Genomic DNA, 23,388 nt, shown 5'->3' on the forward strand with positions numbered 1-23,388 from the left:
TTTTAATACATCGCAGCTCGGAATGGATCAAGGAACCATCATCATTATTATAGAGTTTTCTTGTACCCAAAATTGGTTTGATGGAAAGTACCTACTGACCGCCTCTTCTTTCCCCGTCTCTAGGCTTATAAGAGAGTACTCATTATTCTCACTCGTGAATGACCGTGTAAATACGGCAACACCGCGGCAGCTGCATCCGACCTTTTCGCTACTCACCGTATCCCTCCAAGTACGAAGTAAATTAAAACACACTATAGTAGTGCTCATCGAATTTCCATCTAGCTGTTTACCCTGTTGTCAATATTTGCAGTAACAGAAGTCTTCCGCGTGATTTTCAGCATTTAATTAGGATTTTCGTTTAATAATATTTTTTTATTAATTTACAATGCAAATGACACTAAGGCAATAACCTTGAATAAATAAATTAATTGAAAATATACATTTTGTATATGTTCCTCTTGCATTTTTTGGTTTTGTTAATTTAAATTTTTATTTCTGTAGACTTTTATGCTCTTTTGAATTGATGAGAATGGAATTGATGGATAACAACTGAACCAAAAATTCTCGATTGATAGTCGATTTATTATCACTAACAACATATATGTTACATGTACTTTTGCATTATCAAACGTACAGCATCAATGAAGTTACTTTTGCATTCTAGTTCTGTTTCCCAAGTGTTTCACGCAAAACAGTGAAAAACGAATAGCATGTCTGGATCACCTGTGAAAGATATCATAGAATAATCATTCAGTTCATATCAAGGTACCTAAAATAAATGAATTCTAGGTTCATTGGTTCATATCATACACGCATAAGATTCCTATGATTGAGTGGTAGAGAGGACTTAGAATCCCTAACTTCACCTAGTTAAGATTTTTTACATTTTCATTGCTCAGTAGCCTAGTTTCACTAGTCTCCTAACACAAATGATGGCTATCTGGTCCAGTCATGAGAAAAAGTTCGGTTTTAATCATGCATTATCTAAACAGATTGACATTGATAAGAAATTTCATCTGTTCAAATGCCAATCAATAAATAATTATTATCAGACAAAAATTCAAATTAAATGTTATAAGTCACTTCGAGGATTTCTGAAGATTACTATAGTGTGGTCCACGTTATAATGGCAGCATTTGATTAACATTGATTATCCTTGTCTATCATCCGACAAAACAGACAGCGCTATCTTTCTACAGCTCCACAAAGTCGCCAAATCCGTTTTCAACAATGTAGAAATATAATTAATCAAGGCTGACAATCGGTAACGCTGGTCTTCTATCTTTATCCACTGCCATTATAACATGGACCTCACTATACAAACAGAACTTAACAACAGGGTTCAACAGCTAGATCAAATTGGATGAGAGCTACTATCCAAAAATTATTTGCCAGACCGGGAATCGAACCCAGAACCTCCTAATTGCCGGTAAGGAATGCTCATCCTTACACCAAACTAACAATCTCTGGATATCAGCGCTAATTTTAGCTATTAGCAATTAGGAGGAACCAGTTTCGATTCCCGGGCTGACAAATAATTTCTGGATAGTAGCCCTCATCAAATTTCCATCTAGCTGTTATCCCTGTTGTCAATATTTGCAGTTGCAGAAGTATTTTGAATGGTTTACAGCATTTAAATGGGACTTTCGTTCAATAATAATCATCATTTAAACTTATTTCTCGTGATTGAACCATCTATGGTATTCTTAAGAAAAATGGCGGATAGTTTCTAAAAAACCATGTTTTTCACGATTTTCTCAAAAATGACTTGGCCGATCTTTTTTCAAATTCATACCCTGTATAGTTATTCATCAGCTCTATCAACTGGCATGAGTCTCCTTCCTGAGAAACTAATGGGGGGTCCACCCCATCCTAGAGAAATGGACTTCGTAACCTCCTTCTCGTGCATGAGGTAGGTAGGTAGAGCAGTTTATAAAAAGAACACATAGTCGAGATATTTCATCTGTAGAACAGTTGTTTTGACTTAAGAAAAAAATCATCGAATTTCACAATCTACACAAAGGAAAAAGAACTCGGAAAACAATTATATATACAGTAGTCTGATCGTAGTTTCAAATATGTTACCGCCAATCGTCATTATGTTATTCCCCTAAATTATTCTCGTTTGAGAATGAAGCTAACAGTTCAATGAGCAAGGAAAGTTGTGTGAGGGTACCACACTTTCAAAATTTTAAAATTGAAAATTCAAAATTTTTAAAATTGTTTTCAATTTTGACATTTCGGCTATATGATGTCATTATCAAGTGATTGGAAAATAAATAAAACGACATCAAATATAATTTTTTTCATATTAAAGACGGAAAAAAGACAAAGCTGAAGAAGTTTGAGAGTTATTTTTATTGACGTTCATGAGATGTTTATATCATGAAAAGTTTCTGAAGACGCTTCCACGTTTCAGGCTTAAGAATCTTTCGTCAATATTCGTAAATCAAAATAATACATATGGAATTATATCTCTACTAGCCGTCAGGCTCGCTTCGCTCGCCATATCCGTTTAGCCAGACGTTTAGTCTGTACCCCCGACTGGATCGTCCTAACATATGATAAAAATGATCAAATTTAAAATGCAGGCGAGCGAAGCGAGCCTGCTGATCTCATTTTTGGACGATCCAGTCGGGGGTCCAGTCCGGGGCTCCGCCCCCTGGCTAGACGGATATGGCGAGCGAAGTGAGCCTGACGGCTAGTTGTATATGAAAATGAAAATTGTATTCATATATCAACTAATATATATATATTAAACTAAGGGGGGGGGATAGGTAGCCTATATGAGAATATTGCATGGAAGTAAGTATTGCTCATAAATGTATCCTTAAGATTCAACTATTCCCCTAAGTTTGAGATAAAAATCGTTCTGAATAATTATTCAATTTTTATTTATTTATGTGTCAATCAAGTTGAAATTTGATGAGAGAAAAAAATTTTATAATGATATTTTTCATGTTTTTTTTTCAATTGTATTAATGTACCTACTTATAATAAGGAAGAATAAACATTGATCAGAGCTCAAGGAGACATTTTAAGTATTTTATAGCTAAATTTATCATTTGGCTATACACGTAGGTGACATGACTCTACAAGGTGACATGATTCCACATGGAGGTGACATGACTTGGATGGAGGTGACATTTATATTTGAAATACTTCGTCAATAATCTTTATCTTCAATAAAATCTGGCAAGAAAAGTTAACTTGAATTGAGGGGGAATAGTGAGCTAATAAGTACCTAATAAGCTAATAAGTACCTAGATAATTAATTCAATTATTGGTAAAAATAGTGTAAAACATGCATTTTTCAAAACTTTTTACTATGGTAATTTTTTTTAACCCCAATCTTATGGAAAACATCTAAACAACCACTTGAAAATATTAATAGTTACATTTTAAAAAATATTTAAAATTTAAATTTGAGAATTAAAGACAAAGACACAGCCTACCGTATTAGCGGTAGCCTATTACCAAGATGTTGAGGTTTAAAAAATCAAGTAACTCCTCATACTACAGCTAATTCTTCTCAGTTCTTCAAGGTGGTTCAAAATCATGCAGTAAGGAGTAAAACTGAAATTATAAGATTAATGGAACCATCGTGAGTGTAAAAAAAAAGTTACACCTTCACAATGATTCTCCAAAAAATTTTGGTCAAAGGCCAAAGGTCAACCTTAACTTCTCAGCTGGTTGCATTCATTCTACTATACAAACTCCTCCACAAATCTACGAGAGCCAGCAGCTTAAAAGGCAGTTATAAGTAACGAATCCAATGTTAATCGCATTGAAATTTATTTTGTGAGTTCTTTACACATCAAAAAAAGGTTTTTGATGGTAAAAAACGTGAAAATGCATCTTTAAATAACCTAAAAGCCTTGATAAATGTTGCCTTTACGGAAACTTGAGTAGGAAAAAGCTTAATGTGGTTGTAAAACGTCACGCTAGATAGCGCTGGCAGTAAACATGATACGAGCCACATGATACTGTATCATTCGACATGCAACAGAATGCAATTTCCTTGGTTTCGTGATGTTTCCTGTTTCATTGTTCAATATCGAGGCACCTTCGCTCTGGAGTACAAAAGCATTCAAGAATATTATTATATTATGTTTATATAATTAATTATGTTTAATATAATTATATTATATTATGTTCAGCTATTGAACAGCTTAAAATCTCACAAAATAATATCTAGAAATTTTAACCGACATGATGAAAATAATAATGATTTCTTGACATGACATGGTATAATATCATTCTGAATTGGAGTATATCATAATTTTCAAAGTTACCGTAATCATTATTTGACAGTTTTAAGTGATTAGTGAGTGTTATTTTGTTATTCAATTTGGTTTGTAAACAATCCAAATAAGAAATTTTGTGTTTTCAAATGTTTGGACTGAAAATTGGACCTGAATTATAGTGTATGGAACATAGCCTACTTTTTGGACTATTTATCTATACTTATAAAATTCTTATCTCACTGAGTCACTGATCACGATTTATCTGGAAAACTACTGGATGGATTGCAACAAAACTTGGAATATAGCTTCCTCAAACGTTCTAGGTGCTCACTAAGAAATCTTTTGGCAATTTTCAACTCTAAATCTGCGTTTACACTGTGTAACTTTGTTATAAAACGTTGTTATATGTATCTTTTGTTAAATTAATAAGTTATAAAACTTTTGTCATACAACAAAAGTTTGATAGTTTGAATTTGTAACATGTTATAAAACAAAAACATCAGTTTGTGGGTCTCCATAAGTGGCAGTCATCATGGCAACTACAGACGATGATATCGATGCTGTTCCCGTTCAATTAATGCTGACAGTTAATGATGAATGCCACCATACAGCAGCTTGGTTGTGTATCAGCATACTTATAAATAGCATCAATGCTGTTCTCTTTCAACTAATCCTGACAGTTTAAAGTGAATCTCACTAAAGAGCAGTAGCAGTAGCAATATTGGTAGCAAGAATATTTGGACGAATGTTGCTTCTATAGCCGCCCGTTTGTATGTCTCAGTATGTTACAATATATTCTGGTTTATACACTAATTTACAATAAATGACAGTTTTGCTATTCATTCAACGAATTTTACAAAGTATAATAATGATTAGTGAGAATGAAGATTGAATGCAATTTGAATAACGATAGTATAAAATATTGTGATGTAACTACATAAATCGGCGGTTTTTAAGTGTTTGCAAAATCTCTATGTTTGCATTTTTTATTGTAGTTCTGATTTTTCAATATATTGTTTGGATACATAAATTTCCTTGTACTACATACAGAGAGGCCCAAAAACCTCATATTTTCGGTTAATTTTTCTGTTTTAAGATATTTCCGCCAAGTCCTGTAATTGATGAGAAAAATTTGCTCCTGCCTTTTATTCAGATTATGAAATTCCTAATAAAATGAGATTATTTCGAACTTTCTATCTTCAATGAGTACTGAGTTACAATTTTTCGAAAATATGTAAAATTTTAAGAAAAAATTAATTTTGATAAATTTTAGTTTTTGATCTACAATATATCTTCCGATTGTTACCATTTAAATGTATAATTCGAGATTCCTCTGAGCATAATTTTGTGCTCTACAGGTAGAGGGCTCCATCTCATATAGATTTCCAGGTAAACCTGACAATGATGATCTATGTGTTTTGGAAAACACCTGAGTTTTAGCTTCAATCATCATCAGCAACTCCATTGTCATCACATTCAGATTTCGCACCATGATATAAGCTCATTAGATTATTTCTATGAGAATCACTCGTTAATGAAGAATAACCTCTCAATCAATTCTTAATTTTATGAAGAATAAATTTAGTGGAGAGGCGCGCATAACACTCACCACGCACACCTCAAGAATCAAAATTTCAAACACTCATAACTTTTGACACAATGATCAGATCTCATTGTATCACAGCTCATTCTTCTCAGAACGTCAAGACGGTTCCAAATCACGCACGCATCGTAAATGAAATACGATCAAAAAATATAAAATTCATGCTTGAGTGTACTTTAACCAGTATTTCAATTCAAAAAATGACCGATTTCCATATTCAAAGCTGCGTATTGGGAAATACTTCGGATAAAATTTAAAAATCTAGTAAGGATGTGGAAAAGTATTTTCTCTTTCCACTACAATGAAGAATACTCTCGATTCAAGTATTATTAGAAAGTTACAGCCGATTTTAAAAATGATTGTTCTCTAAAATGAGTCTGATATATAATAGAAACTCATGATTGATTCCAAATTGTAGACAATTCCATCCTCTACGATCTCAGTTGCCTAAAATTCATCTTGAATCACTGTTTCCCATCATAGCACTTCCTATACCGTTAATATGAGGAAAGTATCTTCGATTTCTTGAATTTTTATGATCGAATCTTATTACATTACGATCATTATTCTTCCGTTTACAGTAACTAAAAGAGGAGAAAAATTTCAAATTAATTTCTAAAATTCAAGATCAAGTCATTTTTATAATTATGGGTTACCGAGCTCTGAATTATTTGTCATTTCTTTGTGTATTGAAATACTGGTTAATATACACTCAGGAATGAATTTCATATTTTTCGATCGAATTCGACTCATGAATACTCATGATGCATTTTTTTGAACCCGTCTTGACGAGCTGAGAAGAAAGAGCTGTGGTACAATGAGATCTGATCATTGTGTCGAAAGTTATGAGTGTTTGAAATTTCGATCCTTGAGGTGTCCTTATGCGCGTCTTTTCACTAAATTAAGAGCATCTAACGGGTGATTCTCACAGAACATGATCTAATGAACTTATATCATGGTGCGAAATCTTAATGTGATGACAATGAAGAAGTCATTATTAAGAATTCCGTGATCTAAAAAAAAGGCGAAAACGAATTTTTGTGTCCGATTACGGTACAGGATTTTGCAGAAATAAATAACAACTGGAAAATGAACTGAAAATACGAAGTTTTTGGCCATCGTGTATGCACAAGGAAATTTTGCATGTAAAATTTGGTTCTGGTCTTCTTTTATGTATCCAAACATATTGAATAATTAGAACTACAATATAAAATCCAAGCACATCCCCTTTTTCACGTCTATATTGACTGGCGATCGTCCCCCTGGATCCGTGCCTGCAATCACCACTGTCAGGTGTCAACAACTGCCAAGCAGCTGATGATTCAGCTACTTCCCCCACCACCTATTTCAACTCCATTCTATAACTTGTAACAATCATGATTTTATAAGTAGTAAAACGTTCTTATAACATATGTTACATGTAACAAAAAGTTATAATTTTTCTTTGATCATTACCGACTTCGTGCGGGAAAGGAAAAACTTGTTATAAAACACGAAATTATGTTATAAAACACGAAGTTACATGTAATAAATTACATGAATTTATAACATTTTTGTTCAAGTTGTTATATAGGTCTACTAGCCGTCAGGCTCGCTTCGCTCGCCATATCCGTCTAGCCAGGGGACTCCGCCCCCTGGACCTCCGACTGGATCGTCCGAGAATGAGATCAGCAGGTTCGCTTCGCTCGCCTGCATTTTTCATTTGAGCATTTTTATCATATGTTAGAACAATCCAGTCGGGGGTCCAGACTAAACGTCTGGCTAAACGGATATGGCGAGCGAAGCGAGCCTGACGGCTAGTAATATAATATTCCCAGGATTGGAGTAGCAGTGCCCAATCAATTTTTCCGCGATAAATGCATTTGAATCTTCAACTTGGTGCCAACCTAACAAAGTCAACTCAACTTAATGCCAACCTGACAAAATTATTAATTTAGTTGCCAGTTAAAAACTGTTTCGAAGAGGTACTCTATCTAGACTATAGTTCTATAGTAACATATGATATGGAAATTTCAATTATAATTAAGAGATTGGGAGAATAAGAATATACATGCTAAAAGACGAACTTTAAACCCTTAAAAACAACCCTTAGAGTTAAAATATTGCCAAAATATTTCTTAGTGCGCCTCTAAAGGACCAACTGAACATACCTACCAAATTTGAACGTTTTTTGGTCCGGTAGATTTTTAGTTATGCCAGTGAGTGAGTGAGTGAGTGAGTGAGTGAGTCAGTCAGTCAGTGAGTGAGTGCCATTTCGCTTTTATATATATATATATATAGATACTTATAAAAGGCTAAGCCCCTACAGACTGAAATCACACCACAGCCCAAACTACTGAGCCTACAAACTTGAAATTTTGCACGATTGTTTATGGTAGTCTGAAAACATCCACTAAGAAAGGATTTTCAGAAATTTGCCCCCCTGAGGGAGCTGGGGCCCCCCAAAATTTTGTACTTTCTAACCGCTCATTCCACAGCAAAGTCATGAGGAACTTTTTTGTTCAGCTACGAAAAAAAATTAGATCTATGCAGAAAAATTTCGATCAGGAGCACAGGGGGGTCCAGGAGAGGTCATTTTTCGAGAATTTCGATGTAAAATCACACTACAGCTCAAACTAATTTTCCTACAGACTTGAAACTTTGCAAAAATATTCTTCAAACATGCTAGACGCGCACTAAGAACGGATTTTGAGATATTTTGCCTCTAAGGGTTTCAAAGGATGAAAAAGGACCCTATTAAGTAAGGTTATGAACATGGTAAGGTGAGTGTCATATGGAAATGAGATAATATTTATTTATTGACATGTGATATTCTCACATATTATGTTGTAATCATTGGAAGTAACAAAATAATATGATAGAAATTCAAAAAAGAACATCTGTTCTATTATTGCTTTCTACCTGATTCCACTCAACCTCAATAATATTGTTGTGATAATTGATAAATATGTTTAATAATATTATTATTATTGATATAATAAAAGTATTGTTTTAATAATTAATTATTATCATTAATATAATAATAGTATTGTTTTGGTAATCAATAAATATTTTTATTTTCACAAACTCTGTATAATTTATAATGGTGAATGTGAAACAGCTGCATCAAAGAAATTATCTCAAAAACAAATGTTTAGGAAAACCATAGTTTTGAACTTCGTTTTCCTGATGGAATGTATAAGCCTACACGTGGCATGTATTATCAATTTTTCAGCTGGAACAGTTTTTTGAGACTGCTAAATAAACGTCTACAGTTTTATCAATGCTGTATCGGCAATATGAAAACGCATGCAGTTAATATGTCTTTAAATGAAGGTGTTGATATCTACATGACAATTATTCTCTACCATTTTTATTTAATTAAAATTTCAAAATTATTCAAGCCTTGATAGAATGATTGACTCACTGTACAGTCAGTCGAAAATTTTGAAATGAGGGGTATTTTGGCAAGCTGAACAAAAAAGTAAGGTCGTTTTTGATATTATTTCATCAAATGAAAAATGAGTTTTGTTGGTTGTCAATACTCCCCCTGAAAGATAACTATTCATTTCATCCTATCTTTTAGTAAAATAACAATGATTTCTGCATTGAATAACATCTATCTTGTCAACAAGAATCGAACTCTTTGTGAATTTAGATATGACCTACACTTTAGATTTATATGATTCTATTAATAAATTCATTAAAATTGAAGTACTTTTTTCAGTTAGTTGATGATTAGTTGATAAAATTGATATCAATAGAGAAAATGATTATAATTTCATCAATACAGAATTAGTTGAATGAATTGTCGATGTACTGAGTTCTTGGTCAACAATAATTCAATATTGGTATTTATCCAATCATTATTTTTTTAAAAGTTATTTCATTTGAATTAGAAAATATTTATAAGCTCCTATCAATTTATCATTCGTAACAATGAATTCTTCTAAACATGAATTTAATCAAATAAAAAATTGCCCATACTTCTGTATTCATGTTCGCATGTTTTCCACTTGTGATGGATAGCCAAAATATTGTGGAGCGAGCTGCACGGCGAATTGTAATCGAGGGCTCTGATTGGCTGAAAAGTTCAGCGTTCGGAGTGAGGTGAGGCGAGCAGTTAGAACAGAGGCAAGCGGCACGGCGAATGATTAACAGCTGATCTTTAACATTATGAAACATATGCTCATGTTCGTTGAAAGGCAAGATGTTCGGAGGAATGCACGGTTTGCTGCGCGGTTCGAGGTTCGGTTCGGCATGTGTGGACGCACCTTTAGTTGTTACAGGACATTTATACAGATCACAGGCCAAAGCAACATAATAATCTATCTTCTTCTTCTTTTTCTTCTTCTTCTTCTTCTTCTTCTTCTACTTACTCCTCTTCTCCTTCTTTCTCTTCTTCTTCTTCTTTCTCTCCTTCTTCTTCTTCTTTCTCTTCTTCTACCTATATCTAAAAGGCTAAGCCCCGACAAACTGAGATCACACCACAGCCCAAACTAATAAGCCTTAAAACTTGAAATTTCGCACAATTGTTTATTGTAGCCTCAAAACATTCACTACAAAAGGATTTTCAGAAATCCCCCCCCCCTGAGGGAGCTGGGCCCCCCAAAATTTTCACTTTTTAACCGTTCATTGCACAGCAAAGTCATGAGGAACTTTTTCGTTCAGGTACGTAAAAAATCAGATCTATGCTGAAAAATTCCAATCAGGAGAGGGCACTTTTCGAAAAATTTGATGTAAAATCACACTACAGCTCAAACTAATTGGCCTACAGGCTTAAAACTTTGCTCAAATATTCTTCAAACATGCTAGACGCGCACTAAGAATGGATTTTGAGATATTTTGCCTCTAAGGGTTTCAAAGGATGAAAAAGGATCCTATTGAGTAAGCTTATGGTAAGGTGAACTCCATATGGAACTGAGATAATTGACACATGATATTCTAACATATGTTGTAATCATTGGAAAGCTTAAAACAATTTCATCAATTAGCTGAGAGAATTGATTTTGCGTTGATTGAGAGCGCGAGCTTACCACGTGTTTTACGTGGTAAACGTTCTACTGATTTATAGTATTCCTGGTGATTGAGCCTGTCTTTTTCAGCGTTGTCCATTAATAATAAAGCTTAATTCACAACTAGCTGACCCAGCGAACTTCGCACCGCCAATGTATCTCATGTTACACTTGACTTTATTTGGTGAATCATGAAATTTATCTGACAATCAACATGTTCATTTACATCTCAATACGGACTTCCTATGTGCTTTCCTATGTGCATTCATTATTCCGAAAACATATTATTCTTCTCAATCAATTGGTAGTAATATCTATCAGTAAAGTTTTCAATTAAAAAAAAGGTTATATCAGTGTTTCAAAGAAGAATATTCAATGTTTTCATAGCTGTAGATTGTCGATATATGGTCCAGGAAATATGCGATGTACGATGAATCACACCGTATTCCAGATTCTTTCCATTTTAGGATGAATATAAGCTAAGCTAAATTCAAAAAATTGATCTTGAATCATAATCATCTTTTCGTTCTTCAGTAGCCGCTCGGCCGAAAATTTAGAAAACAGATGTCTGTAAAATGGATTAATAAATAATTATTATTAGCCCCCCTATTAAAATCTCTGTTCAGAAACCATCCCCAATATTCACACAATATATTCCCAAAGTTTCATGCCGTTATGTCAAGTAGTTTTCAAGTCTACAGTGAACAAACAAACATACAAACAAACACACAAACAGACATTCATTTTTTAATAAATAGATTTCCATTCGGCTCAAACAAAAGCCTCTCTAAATGAAGGTAGAATGATAAGGATTCAGTTCTGTTGTTTTAACATTTTTTCAAATCACTTTCAAACAGTTCATGTAATACCTACTATTGTGTTTGAGACACTTCTGGCGCTATCATAGTTTCACCACTATTCTGTTCCACAGTCCTATCTCTTGCAGTCGTTAACTATATCTATAATAATTATATAAAGTAAAGAGCTGGCTTATGCACGTACGGGATAGGAAAATTATGTTTGACGCATCATCACAACTGAACTACTGGACTAATTAACTTGAAATTTTGCTTATAGATTCTTAATTAACCAAGGATGGTTATAGGCCTATTCTCAATTCTTCATAATTTCATTACGTCAAGTTTTGAAATAGATCCTTGCGAAGCACGGGTTCTTGCTAGTAATACATATAACACGTGATTGTTCCTGAAAGCATGATTGTATTAAGCGTTCATGAGAAGCGCGTAAGTTGAACAGTTTATAAACTGTGAAAGTAAAAAACTTTTATGTAAATGTGTTCTCGTATTCTCATGTGAAAGATATTGAATATCTTCAATACATATAATAATTTAATAGTTGATATAATTTTAATTAACTACTGTACCTGAATAAAGGTGTTGAGATCGAGAGGCACAAAATTGCTTTTGACATTCAACTGTAGAGGTCTCTGCGACCTCAGCATCAGAAGAAGCAAACTTTTCTTGGACGATTCCTTCATGTCAGGCCAACTAACATTGTACGCTGCGTTATACACCGCTAAACTCTGTCAAATCAAAAGATAATATCATAGAGAAACAATAGCATAATAGATATCCCATTGTATAGGGCTTTTATGTCGCAACTTTTACTGTTATCTGAAGCCTCTAGTTCAAGTAATTCTTTCCCGTGAAGCTGTGTGACACTGGTAGTCTCTCATATTGTGCCGTTCATACACTCTCACAACAACAAAACAGTAAAATTCGTCAATAATCAACAGTAATCGGCTTGAGATGACAGTAAAATTTGTGACATAAACGCCCTATACCATGGTATATCTACTTACGCTATTGTATCTGTATGGTAATATTAGTATATGTATAGTGAGGTCCACGTTATAATGGCAATGGAGAAAGATACGAGAACAACGTTGCCGATCCTCTGTCTTGTCAGTGCCTTCTATAGACTGTAGCTGATACAGGTTTATCGATGTAATATTAACTGTTCATTCTCGTTTGAAATAATCAATGATATTTTATTAAGCAATAAATTATATTTTTTAATTATTTCATAATGAATTTACATAATTAAGATGAAATATTTTGTTTATTAATTATTAATTCTACATTGTTAAAAGTCTCCGATAAACGAGATAAATGGATGTTACGGTTATGTTCACAGTCAGTACTTTGCGACTAAACTATAGTGAGGTCCACGTTATTATCACAGTGGAAAAAGATTGTAGAACAGCCTTGCCGATTCTCTGTTTCGCCACAGTTTTTTTTTCTTCATTCATCAAAATGCACAAAATACATCTGAACAGTGTCAAAATACTGTCTGCCGGTATATCTGATGTAATATCAACTGTTAAAAATAACGAATTATATCTTACTAGCCGTCAGGCTCGCTTCGCTTGCCATATCCGTGTAGCCTGGGGGCTCCGCCCCCTGGACCCCCGACTGGGTCGTCCAAGAATGAGATCAGCAGGCTCGCTTCGCTCGCCTGCATTTTTCATTTGAGTATTTTTATCATATGTTAGGACGATCCAGTCGGGGTTCCAGACTAAACGTCTGGCTGAACGGATATGGCGAGCGAAGCGACCCTGACGGCTAGTAATATAATATTCCCAGGAATAGCTCTGATTAAAGTAGCAGTGCCCAATCAATTTTTCCGCGATAAATGCATTTCAATCTTCAACTTGATGCCAACCTAACAAAGTCAACTCAACTTAATGCCAACCTGACAAAATTATTAATTTAGTTACCAGTTAACAACTGTTTCGATAAGGTACTCTCTCTAGATTATAGTTCTATATTAACATATGGTATAGACATTTTTCAATTATGAATTAAGAGAATAAGAAGAACATACAAAAAAGACGAACTTTAAACCCTTAAAAACCACCCTTAGAGTTAAAATATTGTCAAAAGATTTCTTAGTGCGCCTCTAAAGGGCCAACTGAACATACCTACCAAATTTGAACGTTTTTGGTCCGGTAGATTTTTAGTTCTGCGAGTGAATGAGTGAGTGAGTGAGTCAGTCAGTCAGTCAGTCAGTGAGCGCCATTTCTCTTTTATATAGATTCGTCAATAAAATATATTATTTTTATTATCAAGTAATGAATTACCATCATGAGATTAAATATTTTTTATTAATTATATTTCTATGTTGTTAAAAACCGCTCTGGCAACGTTGTGCTACATTAACATGGAAGCAGCATGTTGACATGATCTTCAATAGACCCAATAAATGTCATATTATATTACACGCAAGCTGAGAGGTCATGTTTCATCGGAGTTCCTGGTTACTGCATACCATGGCTTTGGGAGCTAGAAAAGGATAGCGCTATCTGCTTTGACGAATAATAGAGAAGGATCGCAACACCAATGTTAAACAAATACTGCCATTATAAAGTGGACCTCACTATAGTTTTTAACGTCTACGACATTATTTACTTATTCTCACTGCATCACAGAAATGATTAACACTTTGGAAAACATTAACTTTTTATCAAAATTTTTGGAGAGAAATATTACAGGCTCAGCCTAGTGTTTCCATCAATGTCATAATTATATATATTATGATTGTTGTATTTTGTACAATAAATAAATAAAAAATCGTGATATTTTTAGACAATATTCGAGTATTTTAAGATGAATAAACATCACTATAAGCATAGAGAAACAATAGCGTAAGTAGTTATCTCATGGTAAAGGGCGATAAGGGCGGTAAGAGTGTATGAACGGCGCAATATTGTCCGTACTCTCTATGACTACCAGCGTCATAAAGCTTCACAGAAAAGAACTACGTAGACTATCAGCTTGAGATAACAGTAAAAGTTGCGACATAAACGCCCTATACCATGGGATATCTACTTACGCTATTGTTTTTCTATGCTGAATGAAAAAGACTAAGAAATTGTCAAAAACCACAGATTTATTGATTGTTTCTAAGTATCAATATAACTCTGTGGTTTTTGACAATTTCTTAGTCTTGTTCATTCAATATGAATAATTACCACAATATCAACTTCTCAACTACACAAAAAGTTTCTCTATGCTATAACTCACCAAAACAGTATCTGAAGGCAACACAGAAACATTACAATTCCAAATACTCAACTACATAATCTACAAAAATATATTCAAGTGTTTATAAATGAGAATCTTACCCGATGTTGATAGATTTTCGGAATAAATGCAGACAAGAAATAATTCGAGAGTGGCCACAACTAGAAATCCTCCGGCCACGAAAAAGGATGGGCTTCCAATTCCCAACTACAAAATTATCCAAAATTAGTAAAAATATACGAAACAAAAATTTCAGTTCATATGTTTTAGTCTTTGAAAGACATTGACTGTCAACACATCTTATTATAATATTCTATGTTTTACAAAATCATCAAAAAATAGTAGAATTATAAGAAACAGAATTTTCAGTTCATATGTTTTAGTGATTGAAAGACAAACTTTCGAGACATCTCATAATACTTAATCATCAACTCAGGAGCCCGCACCATCAACATAAGGGTTTGATCACTTTTGAAACGTGTATGTGAAAATGGAAGCTGTTTTATGCATGACCAAGCGAGTAGATAAGAAACAGAATCTGGAATAATTCCAGAGCTAATTATTAGCAATAGGAACACTGACACTGAACGCGTGCACTTGCTGCGTGCACTTGCTGCGTGCACTTGCTGCGTGCACTTGCTGCGTGCGTTCAGTGTGAGCAGCTACAGACAAGTCACAACGTACTTCAATGGCACTTTTCGGATTTTGTTTTTCAACTCATACATTATGATCTGAAGTGCACTTGCACATAAGCCTATATAGCCTATATAGTGAGGTCCACGTTATAATGGCAGTGGAGGAAGATAGGAGAACAACGTTGCCGATCCTCTGTCTTGTCAATGCCTTCTATAGACGGTAGCTGATACAGGTAGGATTGATGTAATATTAACTGTTCATTCTCGTTTAGAATAATCTATTATATTATATTTTATTATGGCTGTGCAAAGGCTAAAAATAAACTTTTCAATTATGAAAATCCATTATGAAATTATTGAGAAAAATAATTTCTAGCTTAAGGCTGTGCAAAGGCTAAAAATAAACTTTCTACTGTTGATATTTTTCCAAGTTTTTCGATTTGTATATCTTCAAGCTATCAGAATGAAAAAGTTTTCTCGGGAAAACATTTTTTTCCGATCATCACTTTTTGAGATATGAGAGCCTAAAGTTTGAGTTTTTGGGACAGAACATTTCAAATTCGGTAAGATATAGGCCTAAATCCATGAGATCTAGATTTATTGTTGATCTAGTAGAATAAAAATTTTCTGGAAACATCAATTTTTGAAAAAGTTATCCAAGTTAACAAAAATAGCTCAACTAAACGTTATTTTTGGTTATTTTTAGTAAATTAAATAACTATCTTGAAAATTGATATTTTCAGAAGATTTTAGTTTTACTAGATCAACAATACCATGAAAAACCTATCCTCTGAATATCATGGATTTATCTCTTACCGAATTCGAAATGTTCTGTCCCAAAAATTCAAACTTTAGGCGCTCATATCTCAAAAAGTAATGATCAGAAAAAATGTTTTCCTAAGAAAATTTTTTTATTTTGATAGCTTGATGATATACAAATCGAAAAACTTGGAAAAATATAACGAGTAAAAAGTTAATTTTTAGCCTTTGCACAGTCTTAAGCAATAAATTATATTTCTCAATAATTTCATAATGGATTTTCATAATTGAGATGAAATATTTTGTTAATTAATTATTAATTCTACATACATTGTCTGACGTTATTCTTTATATTTAAATAACGATTAGCCTCCTGCTTGGCATCAGTCGGTAGAGCATGAAATATTTGATATATAATTATAAAATTAGGTCGTGGTTTTTTAATAGGATACAGTCTCATAAAAATCTTTATAGGCTCAAGTATGAGCTTCCCCTATACTTCTTGTAATTCATTGAAAAAAATAAATATATCTATATATGGTACTTATCCTATAGTGTTGAGGAATTAAAATAAATTGCACACCATAAACAATTTGATACATATATTAACAAATAATGCAAAAAATAGATCAAGGCAAAAATATAAAGAGCGATAAAAATATAAGAATATAAAAATAGAACAATAATTGAAATCAGTAAAATATCACAGGCTAAACATTACACTCTAGATTTATAGCACGAAACATTACCATGTGCCTTTATTTTAAAATCATATGCATCCTTTTGCATGTAGCTGCGATATGAGCTTGCTAATACTTGTCGACTTGGACAATTCAATTAAAAATAAGTTCCTTAAGATCAACTTGATAAATTGGCAACTAATAATCCAAATATATATATAAATTCTCTAATATCTAGTAGATTCTTTGTATTGAATATATATTTTATCTCAGGGTGCAAGATTCGGCACCTGATGGAATAAGTAGAGCAATTCATCTAGTGAATTAGAGCTACAACAAATTATCGCAAATTATTGCAAAAATTAAAGATCATATGAATATGTTTTAATAGCCTAGATTTTATACTTCTTTGATTTATTAGAATTTTATGAAATGTACTGATTCATTATTCCTTTAATAAAATACCTTTAATACTATATTTACTTGCGCAAGTATTTTTTATTAAATTCTTAATTTATAAGAAAACCCTTTCGACGAGCTAGCTTTGATTATTAGGTAATTCGAAGCACTAAGGGCGCCCATCACTAATTCAATTTTTTCACTCACGTGTCGAAATCTTCTTATAAGCCGCTGGTGTCGATCCAACTCCTGGTGGTCCTGGACTATGGTAGCCGAAATCGTCTCTTCCAAGGGGTTACAAAAATTATTTGAAATTGAAAATGACTTCTGCTTTATAAGAGCATCACAAAGTCTTTTAAGAAATTTAATAATTCAATCTAACTTTAACTTTTACAAGTTATAGCAAGGTATTACGCTCTAAATTATTTAGGGTCCTCTCATGGTGGCATTTGGCAGGCGAGTGATGGTTCTCCTTCCTCAATTTTACAATTCTTATTTCCGACTTTCAAATTACATAAAATTTGAATATCCTAGTCCTCCGCCATTAGGTTCAAATAGACCGTACTAAAATATTAAATTATTACTTATGTTGTATGTTAATAATTTCTTTGCCTTCGAGCCATATCCATAACATAGACTATACAATAATTTTACATAAATCCCAATCATTTATAGAAATATATATAAATATTTTTGAATTGGCATACTATTGCCGCCTATTAACTGCCATTATGCGATTGGTGCATGCAAATTGTTTCAGTATTCATGCGCTTGGTAACCTCCTATTTCCTGGATACATTTAATTATTTTTATCAGGTTTTTTAAGTATGCTCTCTACATGCTAGTTAATATTCTATATACTACTATTTATTTCATGCTTCCTAATAGTTAGCCACGTGACCATTTGTTCTTTCAAATTGCATACCGTTTTGCCGCAATAGATCTCTGCCAAGGTGTCTGGTCAGATTCTACGTTGCATGGCTCGGTCGATCGTTAGGTCGCCGATCACTGAATGTATATACCTAACCTCAATCTTCAAAAATTTATATAATATATTATATATTAGCAAAAATTATTTCAATTCCTTTTTAGGTTATTGTACCGTTTAGCCAGAACAAGCTGATGCTATCTAATCTTTATTGTTATCTCATTGGCGATATTAGCCAGTTACTTTACTCAGACATATTAGTACTTCAGCTAGGGATTTTTACATCTACCCAAATTTCAAATACATTACAATTGTTAAAAGACGAACTGGCAACAGAGCAAAGCGAGAAAGAGATAGCGCTAACGGCTTTGTTGAATGATAGAAAAGGATAGCAATACCATTGCTAATAAAAAACTGCCATTACATAATGTAGGACCTCACTATATACGCATTGAATGTGATTACACCCTGAGAGATCAAGCAATAAATTATCTACTTATCAAATACTCTTACAAAGTCTATGATTACACAATGGCCTGCAAGTTATAATTTAGAATTGAAACTTCATGTAACATTGCAATTTATAATGGATCAATAAAGATAATTCAAGATTGGAATTTGTGACCTCATGTACACCGTAAACTTGTAATCAGTGAATTTGTGATTCTTAGTTCCGGTTCCACAAAAACCGGTTAAATTTTAACCCAGATTAATTCCACGAGAACCAATCAGAGAAGCCGTCTTTTCAAAAAATCCTTCTCTGATTAGTTCTCGTAAAGTTAATCATGGTTTAAATTTAACCGGCTTTTGTGCAACCGGGCCTCACTCCAGTAGCAGAATTGTATTAAACATTGGATTTAAAATAGGACTCAAATATTGGATCAACATTGTTGAGTGGAATATTATTGTGAAGTGAACAACTACAAGACTTAACCTATCTCGGACTATGTGTAAACTTGGAAAAATTTGGGAGTGAATAGCACAAGGTTAACTTCATTTTGTCTCTTCCTTTCATTTTAATGATGTACATATTGTGAGAATAAATGAATAAAATAGTTGGTTGACTTACAGTTAATGTGGTGAAGAGACCGACACTGAGCATTCCAAAGCTGAAGAATGTTTTGAGAAATATAAATGGTCTCATGAGCTTAATCACTTTGTGAGATATACTGGAAAATAATCAGAAATTGAAAATCTAAGTTTTATTCACAACATATCAATGCCATTTTCAAGTGAGAACTGATTAACTTATAAGATTTGCATATAGATTCTTAATTTACCGAGGATGATTAATTTCAATTCTTCAAAATTTCATCACGTCAAGTTTTCAGTTTGTCAAGTTTTAAAATGGACCCATGCGGTGCACGTGTTATCTGCTAGTAAATAACATGTATTGATCAATATTTTGAGGGTTCTTATACTTACTTGAGAAGCGAATCATGCATTTTGACAACTTCTTTGACGTCACTATCTTTCAGGGATTGTGAAGTGAGTAAACTAATTTCATTTCCCGATTCGCGATCCTCTTCATTATTGTTCTGATCCAAAACGTCGCTGATTCTTTCAATTTTTTCTAGGAGAATTTTGAATTGACCACAGACTTGAGTGATAAAACTAGGCACTAGAGTGTAGGAGAAAAACATCAGAGCGATTCCCTGCAGAATAAAAATATATTATTATGCGTCTTAGTTCAATTCAGAAATTAATTCTAAAATATAATGAAGAAAAGAATTGGCTTGAACATGTACGGGATAGGAAATTCACGAATGACGCGATATCATCACGTCTAAACTACTGGACTGATTAACTTGAAATTTCGCATATTGATTCTTAATTTACCGAGGATGATTATAGGCGTTTTTTGAATTCTTCAAGATTTCAGTAGGTCAAGTTTACAGGTTGTCACTATAGTAAGATTCAGAAAGTCATGGAAAGGAAAATTTGAAAACGCACATCCTTCCAACTAGAGAAAAAATTTCACGGAGCTTATCAATCTCACCTGGAAAATTTCGATGACAACCAACACCGCTTCGATCTCCAGACAAGGAGAGAGCGTGTCATCACACGGCATGACCAGAGGGAACGGCATCCTTCTCTCAGGATGAGTCTTGTTCCAGTAGCTATTGAACCTGTAATCAGCTGGCTTCGAAGGTAGAAGGAGACAGTGAACAATTTCAGCCAAAACTGCCGGCAGTTCCACGACAAACAACGCCTTAAACAGAACGTCTTCATGCCAGTCGCACTTCTCTAAAACTCTCTGATCTCGCAGGAATTTATCCCGCATTTCCATCACAATGTCACGGATTTTGTAGCGTAGTACGAACATGGTGAGGATTTCTAACATAAGCAACACAGCAAACCCGCATTCGAAGGAGGCTTTAGTAAAGAGTTCCAGATCGAATTGTGAGTAGTATGCTTGGAGGAAGCGCATGACTGTGACCATGACAAAGTGCAGCAAGAAGAACCATGTGTAGAGTTCGTAGAGAACTATTTTCCAAAGCGCGGTGAAATCGTTGGGCCACAAGCCGACTAGTAACAGCACGATCTGGTATCTTCGAAGACTCTCGTACATGGTTTTCAAACTGAAACAATAATTTGAACAATCTTCCCAATCTATCATTCTTCTTATAGTATAGTGAGGTCTACGTTATAACGGCAGTGTTTGATTGGCAATGGTATTGCTATCCTTGTCTATCACTCAACAAAGTGGAAAGCGTTATCTCTTTCTCGCTTTACTATGCCAGGCAAGGTTTTGCCTAACTTTGTTACATTTTAACTAAGTTGAGGATGATTTTCAACCAATTTGTAAAGTTTGTTACATGTATTAAGAAAAATCCAAAGAATAAGACAGATCGCTGCTACCTCAATCGAAGTTTACATCTTATTCTTTGACTATAGTGATGTCCAGGTTATAATGGCAGTGTTTGATTAGCAATGGTATTGGTATCCTTGTCTATCATTCAAAAAAGCGGATAGCGCTGTCTCTTTCTCGCTTTCCTCTGTGGCCAGATCGTATTTTAACAATGTAGAATTGATAATCAATTACAAAATATTTCTTCTTATATAATGAAAATTGATTATGAATTTTTTAAAAATATATCTTAATTTTTTTAAAATATAGTTAATTATTCAAAACGAGAATGAACAGTTAATATTACATCAATAAATCTGTATCAGCTACCGTCTATAGAAGGTAACGACAGAGGATCGGCAACGTTGTTCTCTTATCTTTCTCCAGTGCCATTATAACGTGGACCACACTATAGAGTAAAGACTGTTCGGGAATAGGACTTTGTGAATGACGTGTCCTTTGCTTTAGAGGTTTAGAGTGAGGTCCAAGTTATAGCGGCAGTGGAGAAAGATAGGAGATCAGCGTTATTGATTCTCTGCCTTGCCACTGCCTTCTATAGAGAATAGCTGATAACGGTATGTAATATCAACTGTTTATTCTTGTTTTAATTAGTATATCTGATGTAATATCAACTGTTCATTCTACTTTTATAATAATCGATTATATTTTATTTTTCAGGGGACTTTATTCTTCAATAATCAAATGATAAATTGTCATAATTGGGATTAAGTATTTCGTTAATTAATCATATCTCTACATTGATGAAAAACGATCTGGGAGCTAGAGAAGGATAGTGCTATCTGCTTTGCCGAATGATAGACAAGAATAGCAACACTAATGTTAACCAAATACTGCCATTATAACGTGTACCTCAATGTAGCCCAAAATTTCTTTCCTATATTATTATTTGAGTACAATAAATTATTGTCCAACGTAGTATAACTGTCCTGAATTAATGTAAATGTTTTACGAGTTCTTTGGGACAAATAAAGATTTGATCATAAAATATTGTTGTATTAAGATTTTTTCTAAACATATCTACTTCTCCAATCACAAGAGAGCTTTCCTTTTAATAGTATAGATTTAACAAATCAATCTGGTTCAATCTAAATGAGAAATTTATAAATTTGACAAGAATACAGAGCAATCACATTACGATGAAGTAAAGCATGATTCAAGAGGATACACGTTTCATAGATTCTATTCATCTAGGCCTACACTATTGATTCTTTTCTCTATGATTCATTGGAAAATTAGAGTGGACAGAGAGCCAGTAATAAATTGATCAAAATGCCTTATCTAAATTTGGGACTGAAATAGCATTTCAGTATGTCAGGTTTTCAGTCTGAATTCAATCTATTTGTGCTTGAAACAGACCCTTGCGGAGCAAGGGTTACCTGCCGGTAATGAATAAGAATAATTGTTTTTGTGGTGACTGGTAGATTTAACCATAAGATCAGAATTTGGGAGAGGAATATCACAAGGTTACCTTGTTTTTTCTCTCCCTATTAATTCGATGATATACTTATTGTATGAATCAATAAAGAATACCTGTACATTACCTTCGAGGGCTCAATCTTTCTAGACTTTCCACTTAGATTCCTTGATAGATCAAAACTTCCTAAAATTGTTATCTATGAATCTAAATGATCAAACTCCGTTATCTTATCCACAATTACCATAACCCTCACCTTTGAGGGCTAAAACAAGACTTTTCGGACTATGTGTTACGTTATCTAAATTTGGGAGAGGAATAGCACAAGGTTACCTTATTTTCCCTCCTTCTATCATTTGGATAATGTACTTATTGTATAAATGAATAAAGAATAATAAAGGATAAAACTCTCTAGACTTACCACTGAGATACCTTGATAGTTCAAAACTTTTTTATCTAAGAATCTGTATGCTCAAGTACCGTTGTCTCATCTACAATGAAATAGATACCGCTGTTGGTAAGGCTTATAGAAGAAAACAGTCAGATGGAATAGGATAGAATGTTGGACTGTACGTTTCACCTGAGAGAATGAGAACTCCTCAACGTTTTCCGTATTTTTAAAGGGATCCCCTGAAAATAGACACTGTAATTTAAAAATTAATCACAGCAGCCGTTAGAATATCTTCAATATCTTATAATATCTTGTAGGCCCACTCCTCTTAGCTAGTATAGAACATTCTGAAAGTGATTCATATTTATATCAAACGGAGCAGCCATCCACTTCTGAACAATTATCTGATAATTTTGAAAA

General features: G+C 33.6%; 1 protein-coding gene across 2 annotated transcripts; it reads right to left on the minus strand.

Moving 5' to 3' along the window:
- Positions 1-550: 550 nt before the first annotated feature.
- LOC111048321 (odorant receptor Or2-like) lies at positions 551-23,135 on the minus strand. 2 transcript variants are annotated; one of them, XM_039429320.1, is made up of 7 exons: positions 22,999-23,135; positions 20,291-20,873; positions 19,717-19,946; positions 19,361-19,460; positions 14,993-15,097; positions 12,229-12,387; positions 551-723 (listed from the first exon to the last, which is right to left on the minus strand). In XM_039429320.1, exons 2-7 carry the CDS (start codon positions 20,861-20,863, stop codon positions 661-663), a joined length of 1,230 nt encoding a protein of 409 aa, XP_039285254.1. In that variant the 5' UTR covers positions 20,864-20,873; positions 22,999-23,135; the 3' UTR covers positions 551-660. The 2 variants fall into 2 exon arrangements, with proteins under 2 accessions (XP_039285254.1, XP_039285253.1); XM_039429319.1 differs by lacking the exon at positions 22,999-23,135 and having other exon boundaries at positions 20,291-20,989.
- Positions 23,136-23,388: the final 253 nt, after the last annotated feature.

This window comes from Nilaparvata lugens, chromosome 5 (assembly GCF_014356525.2).
Source record: "Nilaparvata lugens isolate BPH chromosome 5, ASM1435652v1, whole genome shotgun sequence".
NCBI classification, from domain to species: Eukaryota; Metazoa; Arthropoda; class Insecta; order Hemiptera; family Delphacidae; genus Nilaparvata; species Nilaparvata lugens.

Coding starts and splice junctions, on each gene's coding strand:
- LOC111048321 (XM_039429319.1), bottom strand. CDS start 20,911: ATGATAGATTGGGAAGATTGTTCAAATTATTGTTTCAGTTTGAAAACC. Junction 19,461..19,716: donor ATGCATGATTCGCTTCTCAA/GTAAGTATAAGA, acceptor ATTATTTTCCAG/TATATCTCACAAAGTGATTA. Junction 12,388..14,992: donor CCGAAAATCTATCAACATCG/GGTAAGATTCTC, acceptor TTGATTTGACAG/AGTTTAGCGGTGTATAACGC.